This window comes from Leucoraja erinacea, chromosome 17, assembly GCF_028641065.1.
Source record: "Leucoraja erinacea ecotype New England chromosome 17, Leri_hhj_1, whole genome shotgun sequence".
Taxonomy (NCBI): domain Eukaryota; kingdom Metazoa; phylum Chordata; class Chondrichthyes; order Rajiformes; family Rajidae; genus Leucoraja; species Leucoraja erinaceus.
In genome coordinates, this window is record NC_073393.1 from 18498130 (window position 1) to 18514084 (window position 15955).

At 45.3% G+C, this 15955-nt stretch overlaps 1 protein-coding gene across 1 annotated transcript in view; it reads left to right on the forward strand.

Annotated features, from left to right (window-relative positions):
- The first annotated feature begins 1900 nt into the window (after positions 1–1900).
- cog4 (component of oligomeric golgi complex 4) overlaps positions 1901–15955 on the forward strand; it is a 43354-nt gene continuing 29299 nt past the window's right edge. Inside the window, exons 1-5 of the mRNA XM_055648711.1 lie at positions 1901–2062; positions 5348–5430; positions 9237–9351; positions 11400–11574; positions 15272–15465. Of these exons, the coding sequence (XP_055504686.1) occupies positions 1943–2062; positions 5348–5430; positions 9237–9351; positions 11400–11574; positions 15272–15465 (687 nt within the window). The 5' untranslated portion in view covers positions 1901–1942. The remainder of the gene's footprint in view (positions 2063–5347; positions 5431–9236; positions 9352–11399; positions 11575–15271; positions 15466–15955) is intronic.

The following is a 15955-nucleotide window of genomic DNA, read 5'->3' on the forward strand; positions in this document are numbered from 1 at the left end:
CCAAGGGATGATCAAAATATCAGGTCAAGATCCCACATTAGGAATGGGAAAGTAGAGGGAAGATAGTAAGTATATTGAAGTGAGTGGAGGGGCGAGTCAGAGGGTGATAGGTGGAAATAGATAAAGTGGAGAGAAAGGAGAAACAAGGAACTGCAGATGTTGGTTTACAAAAAAAGTACTGGAGGAGCTCAGTGGGTCAGGCAACATCCCTGGAGAACATGGATAGGTGATGTTTTGTGTCGGAAATCTTCAGTGATTGTGTGCATGGGGGTGGGGTAGGGGAGATTTGGAAGATGGAAATTGGTGGGGGAAGGGTTGGGTAGGAATAGATGCAGGTAGGTGATGGGTGGAACGAAATAAAAGATTTACCAGCCTCTATTTCACATTTCTCCCTCCTCATCACAAGAATGTTGAGCAACCATAGCAGTACAAAGTCCTCTGGTGCTGAGGTAAAGTTGCGTTGTGTGGTTCAAGAACCTGATGGTTGATGGAAGGAAGCCGTGCTGGAACCTGGAGAGCAAGGTACTCAGGTTCATGTACTTTTCCCTGATGGTAGCAGAGAGTAGGCCTTAGATGATAATAGCTGCTATTTTAGGCACAGCTTTTTGTGGATTCCTTCAATGCTGGGGAAGTCAGCACTGTGATGGACCAGGCAATACCCACTTTCTGTAGCCACCCTCATTCCTAAGCATTCAAATTTCCAATCCAGGCCTTGATGCAACCAGTCCATCATTCACGTATTTATGAAAGGAAAATCATGCTTCATTAACTTACTATAGTTCTTTGAAGGCGTAATTGTAGAATAGGTAAGGGGAAAACAACAATGAAGAATATTTAGATTTCTGGATAATTTTTGATAAGGACCCAGAGAGGAGGTTGCTCAGCACCATTAGAGTCATAGCATGGAAACAAGCCCCTCAGTCAATCTTGTACATGCAAACTAAGATGGCATACAGGGTTAGTCCTATTTTCCTGCATTTGATCCATAACCCTCAAAACACTTCTATTCGTACATCTGGCCACACGTCGTAAATGTATCTTCTTTAGCTTCCACTGGAAGCTCATTCTAGATACAGACTACCCTCTGAGTGAAAATGTTGCCCAAGGTCCCTCAAATCTCTCCCTATTCATCTTTAGCCTATACCCTCGTTTTGGAATCCTCTACCCTGGGAAAAAGACTGTGAACATTTACATTATTCATGTACACACGTTAATAAGCTCACACTTCAGGCTCCTTATGCTGCAAAAATTGTCTCAACCTATCCACCCTTTCCCGATAATTCAAGCCCACAGGCCGAGGTAACATCCTGATGAATCTCTTCTGCATCCTTTCCAACTTAATAACATCCATCCTATCATTGGGCGACCAGAACCGCGCACAATAATTCAAGTGTGGTCTCACCATCGACTAGTACAGTTGATATCTCAACTTTTGTACTCAATAAAGGCAAGCGTGGCACAGTCTTTCTTCACCACACTGTCCACTTGATTCGCCACTTTCAGGGAACCATGCACGGGAACTCCTGAACCCCCCTGTCCTGCAATGTGTTTGAGACAGGGAGGCACAGTGGCGCAGAGGTAGAGACCCAGGTTCAATCCTGGGCTGTCCAGGTAGGGTTTTCCGGGTACTCCAGCTTCTGTTCACACTCCAAAGACGTTAAATTTTGTAGCGATTGGCTTCGGTAAAGATTGTAAATGGTCCCTATTATATAGGACAGTGTTAGTGTACGGGGATCGCTGTATCTCAGGCCCCGAAAGCCTGTTTCTGCGCTAGTGTATATAAAAACGAAACAAACCGCGGATGGACACAAAATGCTGGAGTAAGTCAGCGGGACAGGCGGCATCTCGGGCTCAGGCAGCAACTCGGGCTCAGGCAGCGGCAGGCCAGCCCGGCTGGGGTCCGCGCCCTCACACCGGAAGCCGTTGCCCGGTGACGGAGAACATGGCGGGCAGTTCCACGTCGCCAGCGGGACGCAGCTCCAGCCTCTCCATGGAGCTGCTGGAGGGACTGACAGAGATCGCGGAGCTGCAGGAAGCCTACACCAAGCTGTGCAGCGAGGAGGTAGAAGAAGGCGGGAGAGCCGGGGGGTAGAGGGGGGGTGTGTCATAGGGAGGGGGCGAGAGAGCTGGGGGATCGGGTGTATCTATTACACTGTATGGGGAGGCGAGAGTGTCGGGGGCGACAGAGTAGGTGGTAGGGAAAGAGGGAGAGGAGGGGGGACAGGAGAGTTGAGGGGGGGGGGGGGGGGGGAGGGGGAGGGGGGGGGGGGGGGGGGGGGGGACAGACACAGACACACACCTGCACCGCCACCGCCATTGACAGATGTCTTACGTCGCCTTTTAATTGGCGTTAGTGTTGACGAGAGCAGCCCTGCTGTAAACTCTGGGTTTCTCAGTGTGTGTCGATCGTACACACTGGTGAACCTGGCGATCTGTGATTAGCACGAAAACGTATATAACGCGCCTTCCTATACAGCAAGGGTTCCCAACCTGGGGTAAATTTCGCCTACCCAGGGGGTAAATTTGTTGATTCTGGATTTAATTTGTGCCTATTTTTTTTCTCATTGATTGACTGTTTGGTTCGGGTATACCGGTATCTGTTCATCATTAGTTGTTAATTAAGTGAAATAACATTGTTATGTGCTATTAAAGTAGCCTGGGATAAACGGGACGAAAAAGGTTGGGAACCCCTGCTATACAGACTGTAACATTACAGGCTGTTGGAACGTTTTATACAATGAAGACTGCCGTTTTAAATATTGGAAATGCGGAGTCAGTTTACTTACAGGGAGCTTGAACAAATGATCCATGAAAAGACTGATGGCGGATCTCAGTGGGAGCATCTACGGAGGGAAATGGATGGAGACATTTCGGTGCATTCTTGAGACTGATAAAGGTCCCGACATTAAAGGTCGACTGTCCATTTCCCTCTGCCTGAACTGCTGAGTTCCTCCAGCACCTTGTTTTTTTCCCTCAAGGTTCCAGCATTTGCAGTCTCTTATATTCCCACAAATGATCAGATCATCCTCTCAAGTGTTGACTGAAGGTTGAGTCCTGTGGCTACGGCTTGGAGGGGAGCTGATGAGTAGTAACTGGTCGACTCTTCAAGTACTGTGTTGGAAGGAATGGCAGATGCTGGTTTGCACTGAAGATAGACACAAAATGCTGGAGCAACCTAGCGGATCAGGCAGCATCTCTGGAGAAAAGGAATAAATGACGTTTAGGGTCGAGACCCTTCTCCAGACTGAGAGTCAAGGGAGAGGGAAACTAGAGGTATGAAAAGGTACAAAGAACAATTGAATGAAAAGAACAAATCAAAGCCAGCGCCAATGAACAAGGAAAGGTGGAGCCCATAATGGCCAATTGTTGGCTGTGGAATAGCTGATAATGAGGGGATAGGAACAAGATGACAGTGAAAATAGGTGGACGACTAGGATGGGAGTGAGGGTCAGAATAAAGGTTTCAAAGGTCTTTTATTGTCACGAGTACCAATTAAGGTACAGTGACAATAATATGCGAATTACCATACAGCCAATGGAAAAAAAAGCAACAAGACACACAACTACATAATATTTACCATTAACATCCACCAGAACAGATTCACCAAATTCCTCACTGTGATGGAAGGCAAAAAAGTCCAATCATCTTCCTCTTTATTCTCCCACGGTTGGGTAGTCAAACCATCAGTTGGGGCAATTGATGCTCTCGCAGCCGGCGGTCGAAGCTCCCCCATCGGGGCAATCGAAGCTTCCTCGTCGGGGCGATCAAAACTCTCTCGTTGGAGCGGTCGAAACTCCTACGGCTTGGAGTTCCCGAAGCCGGTCTCCAACCAGACACCGCGGGCTTCGCGATGTTAAAGTCCGCAAGCACTCACGGTTGGAGCTCCGAGGTCAATCCCTGGCAAAGGGATCGCGAGCTCCGTGATGTTAAGTCCGCAGGCACCTATGGTGGAGCTCTTAAAGTCGGTCTCCAGCAAAAGCCGCCAACTCCTCGATGTTAGGCCGCAGTATGAACGGAGATACGATACGGAAAAAAATCGCATCGCCGTCTAGGTAAGAGATTAAAAAAAGTTTTCCCCCCCAACCAACCCCACATAAAACAAGGTAAAGAACAAAAAACATACAGTTAACACATAATATCAAAACACAAAGAAGGACAGGACTGTTGGCGAGGCAGCCATTGCTGGCACCACCCGGTGGATCACAAGGGCTACTTGAAATTGGAGAAATCAATATTCATACCACTGGGTTGTAAACTGCCCAAGTGAAATATGAGGTGCTGTTCCATCAATTTACATTTGGCCTCACTCTGATACTGGAGGAAGTCCAGTTCTGAAAGGTCAGTATGGGAACGGGAGTTAAAGTGTTTGGCAACCAGGATATCGCGTAGGCCAAGGTGGACTGAGTGTAGGTATTCAGTTAAACGATCACTGAGGTTGCGCTTGGTCTTGCCAATATATGGAGTCCACATCTAGAACAGTGCATACAGTAGATGAGGTTGGAGGAGATGCAAGGGAACCTCTGCCTCTTCTGATAGGATTGTCGGGGTCCCTGAATGGAGTCGAGGAAAGTATAGGGATAGGTATTGCATCTCCTGTAGTTGCATTGGAAAGTACCTGGGGAAGGGGTGGTTTTGGTGAGAAGAGATGAGTGATGAAGGAGGGTTCACTAAACTTTTGATTCTTGTCCAATACATTTTTGACCTAAAAGATCCTTAATCGAAAGATTGTTGAAAGATGTTTTGAGTTCATTTCATGAATAAAAGCAGATGGAGTATATTTCATGAGTATAGTTTCACAGGTAAAAATGCAATATACACAGATAATATCAACAGGTAGGGATACATGTTCCACCCTCTCCCAAATCTGAGAAAATAACATTAATTTTAGCAGCTCAGCTGTACCGTCACTGAAATTATAACATGCCATAAACCTGGAATCAAGCATTGGTCACTCCTGGTTTGTATGGTTCAAGTTCTGTGGCTGAGAACATGTTCACACATTGTAGAGATGCTTTGCTCAGGTTAAGTAAAGCAGAATACCTACTTATGTGAAGCACTGGAATTCATAGGGAAAAAAACAGTGTAATTGTGGGGGGAAAATCGTGGTGAAAATGTGCTTTTAAGTATCTACACCAGCAAGGAGGGTGATGAAATTCTGCACTATTGAAAAGGTTGTTTTTTCTGAATAGCTTTTGTATGGTTTTATTTTTGTTTGCAGGCAGGTTTATACGAATAATGTGTTTGATATAGGGGATTTTGTAATTTTATGGATCTGTATGATATGGTTATGCAGTTTCACAGTTTGGTAATCGGCTAATTGATTTACTTTCATGTGGTCTTATTGCAGAAGGAGGTTGAAGTAGAACTTGAGGCTCTTGTTGGACAGCAGAGCAGCCTGGAGGGTAAAATGGTAGCTCTGCACCGGATGGGGTGAGTATTACTTTTGAGAAGAATTGAATAAAATTAAGTACCTAGAAAATATAATGCAATTAAACCTGTGGAGGGAAATTGACATTATGTTTTGGATCAGAACTCTTTTACAGACTCGTGGAGTAAAGAGGAAAGCGGTCTTGACCCAAAACGTAGTCTGTCTATTTCCTTCCGCAGATGCTGCGTTCCTCCATTAGTTTTTCTACTCAAGATTCTTGCATTCACATTCACTCACAACTTTCACACTATTGCAGCCATTTAAGTCTGCAATTAAATGTATTTGATTTAAAGAGAAATTTATAATTTTAAGGGCAAATTTAACCTGTTTAATATTTCAATTCTACCTCTACACAATATTGACATGTTTAGCTGCAAAAGTGTTAGATCATTGACATTTGCCGGGACTTTATTCTGGACAAGAGGCTGCACGCGTCAGGAGAGATCAGTAGTCAGTGGTACATCATACATGCATGTTATGCTGTTCTTTAAAGCCAATTTTCTAGAAAGTGGCAATTATGTATATCTAGCTACACAACAAATTTTGTTTAGTTCAGTCTATAAGTTACAGCGGAGTTCATATCCAAATGTTGCTGTGTGTATGAGGTGTTTGAATTGTAAATTAGTTTAATAATAGCAGCTTGACTGACACCAATGTAAAAAACACATGGCACATCCCAGAGCTGGAATCAAACATAAGTAATGTGTGGTGCATATGACACAAGTCCCATTGGGTGCAAACTTTTATACTATTGCACCACGTGCCTCTAATCAAAATATATTTCTTGAATTTGATTAAGTAATGGTGGACTTTAGGAGGAGAGGAATACCCCTGTCTCCATCAATGGTGTGGATGTGCAGTTTACCAAGGAGTACAAATACCTTGGAGTGCACCTGCACAGTAAACTGGACTGGTCCAGGAACGCCGAGATCATGTACAAGAAGGGACAGAGCCGGCTGTACTTTTCGCCATCTTCTTCGCTGTCGTGTGCTGGGGCAGCAGTGCGAAGGAAGCCAATGCCAAGGGTACGATTAACAAACTCATCAGGAAGGCTGGCTCCGTCCTGGGGACGGAGTTGAATTCATGGGAGGTGGTTTGGAGGGGAAGATGCTCCTCAAACTGTGGAGCATCTTGGACAATGCAGCTCACCCCCTCCATGACACTGGTCAACCTGAGGAGTACCTTCAGCAACAGACTGATACCACCAAGATGCAGGACAGAATGCCACAGGAGTTCCTTCTTTTTTGTGGCTATCAAACTGTACAGGTCCCCCTTCAGTCGTGGGGTAGACGGACTCCCCTCCCCCCTCCTCCCCAATCTTTGCACATCCCCAATCCTTTCCACTCATCACATTAATTTCATGTTTCATGTATTTTGTGTTTAATGAATCCTGGCAGATCAATTCCCCTCCTGGGATAAGTAAAGTTCTATCATATTGTAATGGGTGCTCCCTTATTGACGCTCAATTTTCACTTTTAATTGGGTCGTGATTTGCCTTGTTGGAACAGTGTGCTTTGATGGTGTTGACAATTTTCAACGTGGCAGCAACATTGGGTTCAATCCTGAAGATGGTGCTGTCTGTACGGGTGCTGTCTGTACCTGCGTGGGTTTTCTCTGGAAGAGAAGTTCCCTCCCAAAGTTCAAAGACATACAGGTTTGTAGGCTAAATGGCTTGGTAAAATTGTAAATTGTCCATAGTGTGTGTAGGATAATGCTAGCGTGCGGGGATCGCTGGTCGGCGCGGACTCGGTGGGCCTTAGGGCTTGTTTCCACGCTACATCGCGAAACTAAACTAAATGAGTACATTTTACAAACTTGGTTATTGATTTTGTTGCTGAGACTACAGGCCACAATCTCCTATCTGTAGGATTCAGGGAAGTGACTGAAAATTGAACAAATGCAAATGTTACATATTGTTTCAAAAATGCTATCGAGGCAAACCTGATAACTACAAATCAACTCGTTTAATCTCGGGAGTGGGAACATTCTAGAAACAATGATCATGAACAGAATTAGAGGGGATGCAGGGTAAGTTTACCAGGGACAGTTCATGTTATATGAGCAGAATTAGGCCATTTGGCCCATCAAGTCTACTCTGCCATTCAATCATGGCGGATCTATCTTCCCCTCTCAACCCCGTTCTCCTGCCTTCTCCCCATGACCTCTGACACCCGTACTAATCAAGAATCTGTCAATCTCCGCCTTAAAATATCTATTGACTTGACCTCCACAGCCGTCTGCACTATGACAATAAATTCCACAGATTCACCACCCTCTGACTAAAAGAATCCTCCATCTCCTGTCCAAAGGTAGGTCCTTTTATTTTGAGACTATGGCCTCTGGTCCTAGATTCTCCCACTGGTGGAAACATCCTCTCCATATCCACTCTATGCATGCCTTTCACTATTTGGTAAGTTTCAATGAGCCCCCCCCTCACCCCTCATCCTTCTAAACTCCAGTGAGTGACAGGCCCAGTGCTGTCAAATGATCATCATAGAGTATGTTAACCCAATCATTCCTATGATCATTCTAGTAAATCTTTTTGAAAGGAGATTTGACATTAGTTTATTATTGTCACATGTCCCAAGATACGGTGAAAATCTTTTGTTTAAGTGCTGTCCAGACAAATCATACTGTATATGAGTGCTGCCAAGCTATACTAAAATTACTACTGGGAGTCAACAAGAAAAATACCAGGGTACAGAACATAGTGTTGCAGCATTATGGAGTTAATATTGTAGATTAAGTGCAAGGTCTGTAATGAGGTGGGTTGGACGATTGAGACGACACTCTAGCTTATGGGAGGACCATACAGTACTGATAATCGCTGGGAAGAAGCTGCACCTGAATCTGGTGGTAAGTTATTTTAAGCATTTCTTTCTGCTGCCCGACAGAGAATAGGTAATGACTGGGATGTAGAAGTTCTTGATTATGTTGGTTGCTTTCCCAAAGGCAATCGAAGGAGTCGATTGGCAGTGGGCAGGTGGGGGAGGCTGCTTTGTGTCATGGAATGAGCTACATCCACAATACAATTACTTGAGCAGAGCTGTTGCCAAATCAAATTGTGATGCATCCCAATAGGATGCTTTCGATGGTGTATCTGCAGAAGTTAGACGTTGGAGACATGCTGAATTCCTTAGTCTTCTGAAGTAGAGGGATGGTGTGCTTTCTTGACTGTAGCTTCATTGTGGTTAGCCCATTAATCGTTGGTGATATTTACATCTAGGAACTCAAAGCTCTCAACTTTTTTCTCTTTGCCTCCATTGATGATGATGACAGGGGCATGTTCACCATCTTGCTTCTTGAACTCAAATCCTAACTTCTTTGTCTTGCTGACATTGTTGTTGCCTTGACACCGTGTTACTCAGCTATCTTTCTCTACGGTGGTGTCATCTACAACTTATAAATGGAAATATAGTAGAATTTTGCTGCCAAGTCATGAGTCAATGGGGAGAATATAACAATGGGCTGAGAATGTTGTCTTGCAGGGCACTAGTGGTGAGAATTGTCATGAAGGATGTTTGTCACCTACCTTCACTAATTCTGGTCTATAGCTCAGGAAGTTGAGGATCCAGTTGCCGAGCTGGGTGCCGAGTCCTAGATGAGTTGAGTTTTTAGGTTAATTAGGCCTTTATAAATAATCTAATCTAATATGCAAAAGTGATGTTAAACCTGTCCTTCCTCTTGCATTATCCGATCTACCATCGTCCACATTTTTGGTGGAATGTTCCATTACTTTTTATTGGACGTGCATTTAATAGTATTGTAATTTTACTTTCTCATGGTCCCTTATTGCTTTTTTTCCTAGTCCAAATTTGCAGCTGATTGAGGGTGATGCCAAACAACTTGCGGGGATGATTACATTTACGTGCAACCTGGCTGAAAACGTAAGCGGCAAAGTTCGGCAGCTTGACCTGGCAAAGGTACAGCCTACTTTTTAACTCCTGTACAACTGTTAGATAGAGTATTATTCCATACATTGGAAAGGGATAGTGTAAGCTTTTGGGAAGTTTTTGTTTCATCAGGCAATCCTAACCTCTGAAATAATCAAATCCATGTTAATTGCACCACATTGGCCAGTGAATGCAATAGAAGTTCTGATTTCTGAACCATTAAAGTTTGTCACACCTGGCCCCGTAATTCAGTTTTATATCCTCTGTTGAAAGTATTGGCTCAGATCAGGGGACTGTGCCATGAACATTTAATGCAGATGAGACTTTGTTCATTAATCATTCCACACCCATTATAGAGTCATACAGACTGGAAAAGGGTCCCAACGCTCACATACCAACCAAGTTGTCCCATCTAAACTAGTCCCTATTGCCTGCATTTGGTCAATTTCCCTCTATTCCCCTTCTATCCATGTACCAATCCAAATGTCTTCTAAATGCTGCTACTCTACCTATCTCAAATACTTCCTCCGTATTTTTAACAATAAGCCCTACTTCATCTCCCAGGTCATGCATTAATCGCTCCTATCCTCCTACCCTCATTAGCATGTTGCACCTGTAGTAATCCAAAGATCACCACCCTCGAGGTCCTGCATTTTAACCTTTTCCTAACTCCCTATATTCACTTCTCATCCCTTTTCCGGCCTATGCACAACTATTTCTAGCTGTTCACCCTCCCCCTTGAGAATGTTCTGCAGCAGCTGCGAGACATCCGGGACCCTGCACCAGGGAGGCAACAGACCATCTGGAGTCCTATCTGCTGCCACAGAAGCTCCTACCTAATGAACCTGTCATCGCTATCGCCCTGCCTGACTCCACTCTATCCTGCCGTGCCCCAGAGCCAGGCACAATGCCCCAGATCTGACAGCTGCTGCTGCTCTTCACTTAACGGTCATCCCTTTCAACAGTATCCAAAGGGAATAGCTGTTGTGCAGTAGAATGATCATAGGGTATTCCTGTACTTTGCTGACTCTTTCTTGGTGATAACTCATCTGCCTGCACCTTGGATGTGAGCACCTCACTATATCTCCTATCTATGACTTACTCAGTCTCTCGGATGGGCCTGAGGTTGTTGAGCTGCAGCTCCAGTTCCCCAACAAGGTCTGTTGTTTTGTTTCTGGTGTTTCAAGTTGAAAGTCAATTTTGTGCACCAGAACCCATCTTGGCTCGTGCTTCCAATGAACATTTGGAAATTGAATCCAATTATTTAAAAATGTATAGTACCGACTACCTCCATGTTCTGGCTTCTCGGGTAACGAACGTTTGCAAATCTCTACCTAGAAATTTGAGTTATAGAATAAAATTCGGTCTCCTGGAATTTATGTGAGGGGAAAATAACAATAGGGACTATTCTCTAGGAATACAACCTTTACAGCCATGCCATCACACGGGGGCCACCGATCCAGTATTGTACTGGAATACCATTTATCAGCCCCTATGAGGTAATTGATTCTCATGTAATAGATAAAATAAACACATCACATGAACTTCTGCTCTTCATGCATGAGCACAAATGGAAGTATTATTAAAGTGATTTCTCCTGAATAGGCGTCACAACCAATACTGTATGTTGATCAGGGTTGAAAGCCTTGACTGGTGTCTTTCAGTGACTTTCTTGCCCGGGACTTGCAGTAAATTATGCACTTTAGTGGCTTCTTCATCCTCCTGCCCTCCCTGACTCTCATCCACATGAGATCCATGTATGGGAATCCATTTGCAGACTTTTTGATCTACAAAATCCAGTGGACCCCACTAAGTCGTGCACACAAGCAGTTACAAAAATATAAGATGACGGCGTCTGAATCTGAATTGAACAGAGCCCAAAGGCAGTGGATTTATCACAAGCTCTAAATGAAATGCTGCTTTGGTCAAGGCCTCAAGCATGAGCTTGTCCATCTTCTGTGTGGGCCAATGCAGTGTTCTACAATTCACAACTGAATAGAGTCTGAGGATAAAAATATGACAGAAAAAGATTAGGGAAAGTTTATTGTAGTAATCATACTCTTAAATGTGTCTTATAGAATCGGATTTACCAGGCCATTCAACGTGCAGATGATATCTTGGATCTTAAATTCTGCACCGATGGAGTACAGACAGCCCTACGTAATGAGGACTATGAGCAGGCAGCTGCACATATCCATCGCTACCTGTCACTTGACAAATCTGTAATTGAACTGAGTCGGCAGGGGAATGAGGGTAAGGATTTTAAAATGCTAACTTGCTTAATTCTTCAACCATGTAATTGCAAAAGAATGAAAGATTACTTTTGGAACCTAGGTTTGATTCTTGCATCATTTTCTGCCATTAATGATAGATTCCTGCCTTTTCCAGTATTTTTGTGATTTCAGGCTTTGCTGTTCTTCTCCCTTATTAGATAGAGGAGATACTTTCACTGTCTTCTATTCCATGTGAACGATTTTGGAAAGGGATTTTGGAAGGTGACAAATAGAGCATGCGTCCTCTGTCTCCATATCCACCCCTTACTAAATCTTGGGATACAGGCCATCAGATCCTGGACATTTGTTGGTCTTCAATGTTATTTATGTTTCCATTTTTTTAAATAATGTTAATTTTTTTAGCACTTCATTCACTCCAGTATTGTTTTTTTTTTTACTATTATCAACAAATTTTCTATGCAACTTCTCTGAAAGCATAAAATGTTTTATGGATATTTGTTTTACATTTTATTTCCCCCAGTATAACTTCCCTGTCTCAATCTGTAAGAGTCCTCACTTTTCTTTGTCAACATATATATTTTTTTAATATACTTATAGTCTGTTTTTATGCTTCTGGCTAGCTTAATTTTACATCCAGCCTTCCCTTTACCACCCAGTTTCTTGATCTTTTTTAACTAAATTCTGAAATGTTCCCAATTTTCAACTTGCTTCTCTTTGGCAACAATGTCAGATTTTATCTTTATCTAATACTGTCTAACATATTGTTAACTGTAGATTTTTGTGGTATAGCTGGTCCAATTTTTCTTTTTAGTTTGTGCCATGAAACAATAGCTATTAGATGTTAATAGCTATTAGATGTAGCTGGGTATTAATTATGTACATGTAAACCATTGTTTGTTTGCTGACATCCCTGTTAGTGTGGTTTCCCAATCTCCTAAAGACTAAATACGATACGATATGATACGATAAAACTTTATTCATCCTGAGAGGGAAATTGGTCTGCCAACAGTCACAACACACAACAAGGTACACGAAAACTTGGAATTAAAATTAAATTAAAAGTGGAAAAAAAAGAAAAAGTCAAGCTGGCTGCCGTGTGCACAGCAACTTCATCGGAACGAACGAACAAACAAATAAACGAACGCAGGCTTATCCCCTGGGCAGAGGATTCTAAAATTAGAGTGCCCTCCCCCACACCGGGCCCCCCTTTGTACTCCCACCGTCCCCCACGACGGGTCCTCCATTGTTCTTCACGATGGTCCCCCGACGCTGGGTCTGCATTGTCTTCCCATTCCCTCCCCCTCACGCACATCGACCGCTGATCACGGGTCGATCGTGAGGCCCCACCGCTGCCTAAGTCGAGGCTCACGCTGCTACCGAGGCACCCACCGCTGCCGCCGTGGCTCGACATCATTTGGAGTTAGGAGAATGAGTGGTGATCTTATTCAAGCATGCAACTTCCTAAGGGGACTGTAATGGGTCTGTAATGGGATGTGAAAGTAACTCCAACAAATTCCAAGATAAGATGTCTTTTAAAACTGAGGTACCAAGAAATCTCTTGTAATGGTGGATGGTAAATCTCTAGATTTCTCTTCCCCCAGAGCTGTGGAAGATGGGTCATAATGAGTATTTATGCGGCGATAGATACATTTTTATAAATTTGAGTGATTGTTAGCTTATGGGTATTTGGCACAGAGAATAGATCAGCCATGGTCACGATACAAGGTGGGCAGACGAAGGATTTACCACAACTATTTTCATGTATTAAACACACCGTGAATATGCCCTCTATACCATTAATTGGACATTAATTATGTCTATTGGATTGGGACCCTGCTTTTTTGAGGGTGCGGATTGTGATGAAGGAGTCTGCAAGGTCTGTTGAGCACTATATACTTTGGAATAATAGGCAGGAAATTGTTAAATTAATATAATAGGCTCATTGGCAGTACAGGTGCACGACCTTTTATCCAAAAGCCTTGGGACCAGACACTTTTCGTAATTCAGAATTTTTCGGCTTTCGGAATGGAAGATTTTTAGCGTAGATTTTAACGGCCGGCTCAGTGGTAGAGTGCTCGGCTCGTATCCGCAAGGTCGCGAGTTTGCGCCTCGATCCCAGCAGTTACTCGATCGCGAGTTTGAGTCTTCAATGTAGTTTTTTCTTGCAGAATAGGAGAGAATAGGGAGGTTAGGCTGGGATCATTCTCTGCGAGATGATCTTACTGCGGGAGACAAGTGTAGGAGAGGTGTACTGACTGTGTGGGCAGAACTTTGGAAGTGATTGCCCACCATTCTCAAAAGCCGCTGTGTCTCCCTGTCCCTCCAACTCCAGAGGAATCCGCTCCCCGATGGGCCGCTACGGCGACAAGTGGCAGTTCGCCCACAGCCCGAGCTGCGCCCCCTCATCCGCAACCCGGGTTCCTCTGGAGTTGGAGCGGGGCTGGGCTAGAGTTGCTGCTGGCTGTGAGTCTCTGGGATCTCCGTGCTTGCAGTGGGCCTGGGGGTCGGTGTCCCGATGAGGGGGCGCAGCTCGGGCTGTGGGCGAACTGCCACTTGTCGCTGTAGCGGCGCATCAGGGAGCGGCTTCTGGTGGTCCTGACGTCTCTCAGCTCCTGTCGAGGGGGATGGCCGGAGACGTCAGGACCAACAGGAACCCGCTCCCCGATGGGCCGCTACAGCGACAAGTGGCAGTTCGCCCACAGCCCGAGCTGCGCCCCCTCATCCGCAACCCGGGTTCCTCTGGAGTTGGAGCGGGGCTGGGCTAGAGTTGTTGCTGGCTGTGAGTCTCCGGGATCTCCGTGCTTGCAGTCAGTGTCCCGTTGGTCCTGACGTCTCCGGTCACCCCCCTGGAATGGAGCTGAGACTGGGAACTTTACCGCCCTTGCCCCCTCCCTCTGCAACTGCAAACAACTCCACAGTTCCCAGTCTCAGCTCCTGTACAGGGGGGTGGCCGGAGACGTCACAGCCCGAGCCATCACCTTCTGCCCCTACGGGGACAGCGGAGAGCGTGTTCCTCTGGAATTGGAACGGGGCTGGGCTGCTGCTGGCTGTGGGTCTCTGGGATCTCCGTGCTTGCAGTGGGCCTGGGGGTCGGTGTCCCGTTGGTCCTGACGTCTCCGGTGACTGGCACTGGCTCCGGCGTGAAGACAGTGCAAAGCCCCCGCGCCGGTGCAATGCGCGGGGAGCTGGAGAGGGGAGGGAAGGGGGTCACACACATGGCTGGGAAGCAGAGGGGTGGGTGTAGGTGGGGTGAAACTGAAGGGAGCGACAATCTATTGCTGCCTGCACGCTGAGTTAAAAAAGTTCCCACGCAAGACTCACGATACACTGTGTATCGTGAGTCTACCGTGGGAACTTTATAACTCAGCGGGCAGGCAGCAGCAGATTGTCAATTATTAACCCTCCCGCGCAATATACCCTCACCTTCTCTTTTATGAATGGGGATTTAGTTCCCCTTTCTTCGAGGTCCGACCGGAGGTTCCGCTGTCACCTCTGCGGGCCGCCCTTGGTGAACGTTTTCAAGGACCTTTATTCAAGGACTGAAAAAATGTCGCTATTCGGAGGTTTTCGTTATTTGGATCGTCGGATAAAAGGTTGTGCACCTGTAGTAGCATGTTTAGTTAAACTGAGCACAGCAGGCAGGAAAGGGAATGAATAAATGTACAGCAGAGATCTGTAGTATATGTGCAACTAATTACAGCTCCATTTCCCAACAGCTAATGTAATTGATGCAAACCTTAACCTTTTGCAAGAGGCAGAGCAGCGGCTAAGAGTAATTGTTGCTGAGAAGTTTGATGTGGCCATCATGGAAGGTGACCTGCCACAGGTGGAACGTTTCTTCAAGATCTTTCCATTGCTGGGATTACACGAGGAAGGGCTGAGCAAGTTTTCCGAGTACCTTTGTAAACAGGTAAAGGCACAAGATAGACAGAAAGTATTTTTCTTCGGACAGCTCGGCTACTTCCCGTTTCATGGAGACAACCTCGAACTACTGTGCCAGTGTTTCTCTGACTCGGGCATGGAGTCTTGCCCGCTGAATCTTCATCTATTGAAAGGCTAATAATAATAATAATAATAATGGATGGGATTTATATAGCGCCTTTCTAATACTCAAGGCACTTTACATCGCATTATTCATTCACTCCTCAGTCACACTCGGTGGTGGCGAGCTACTTCTGTAGCCACAGCTGCCCTGGGGCAGACTGACGGAAGCGTGACTGTTAATCTGTGCCTACGGCCCCTCCGACCACCACCAGTCACTCACACACATTCACATGCAGGCAGAGGTGGGTGAAGTGTCTTGCCCAAGGACACAACGACAGTATGCACTCCAAGCGGGATTCGAACCGGCTACCTTCCGGTTGCCAGCCGAACACTTAGCCCATTGCACCATCTGTCGT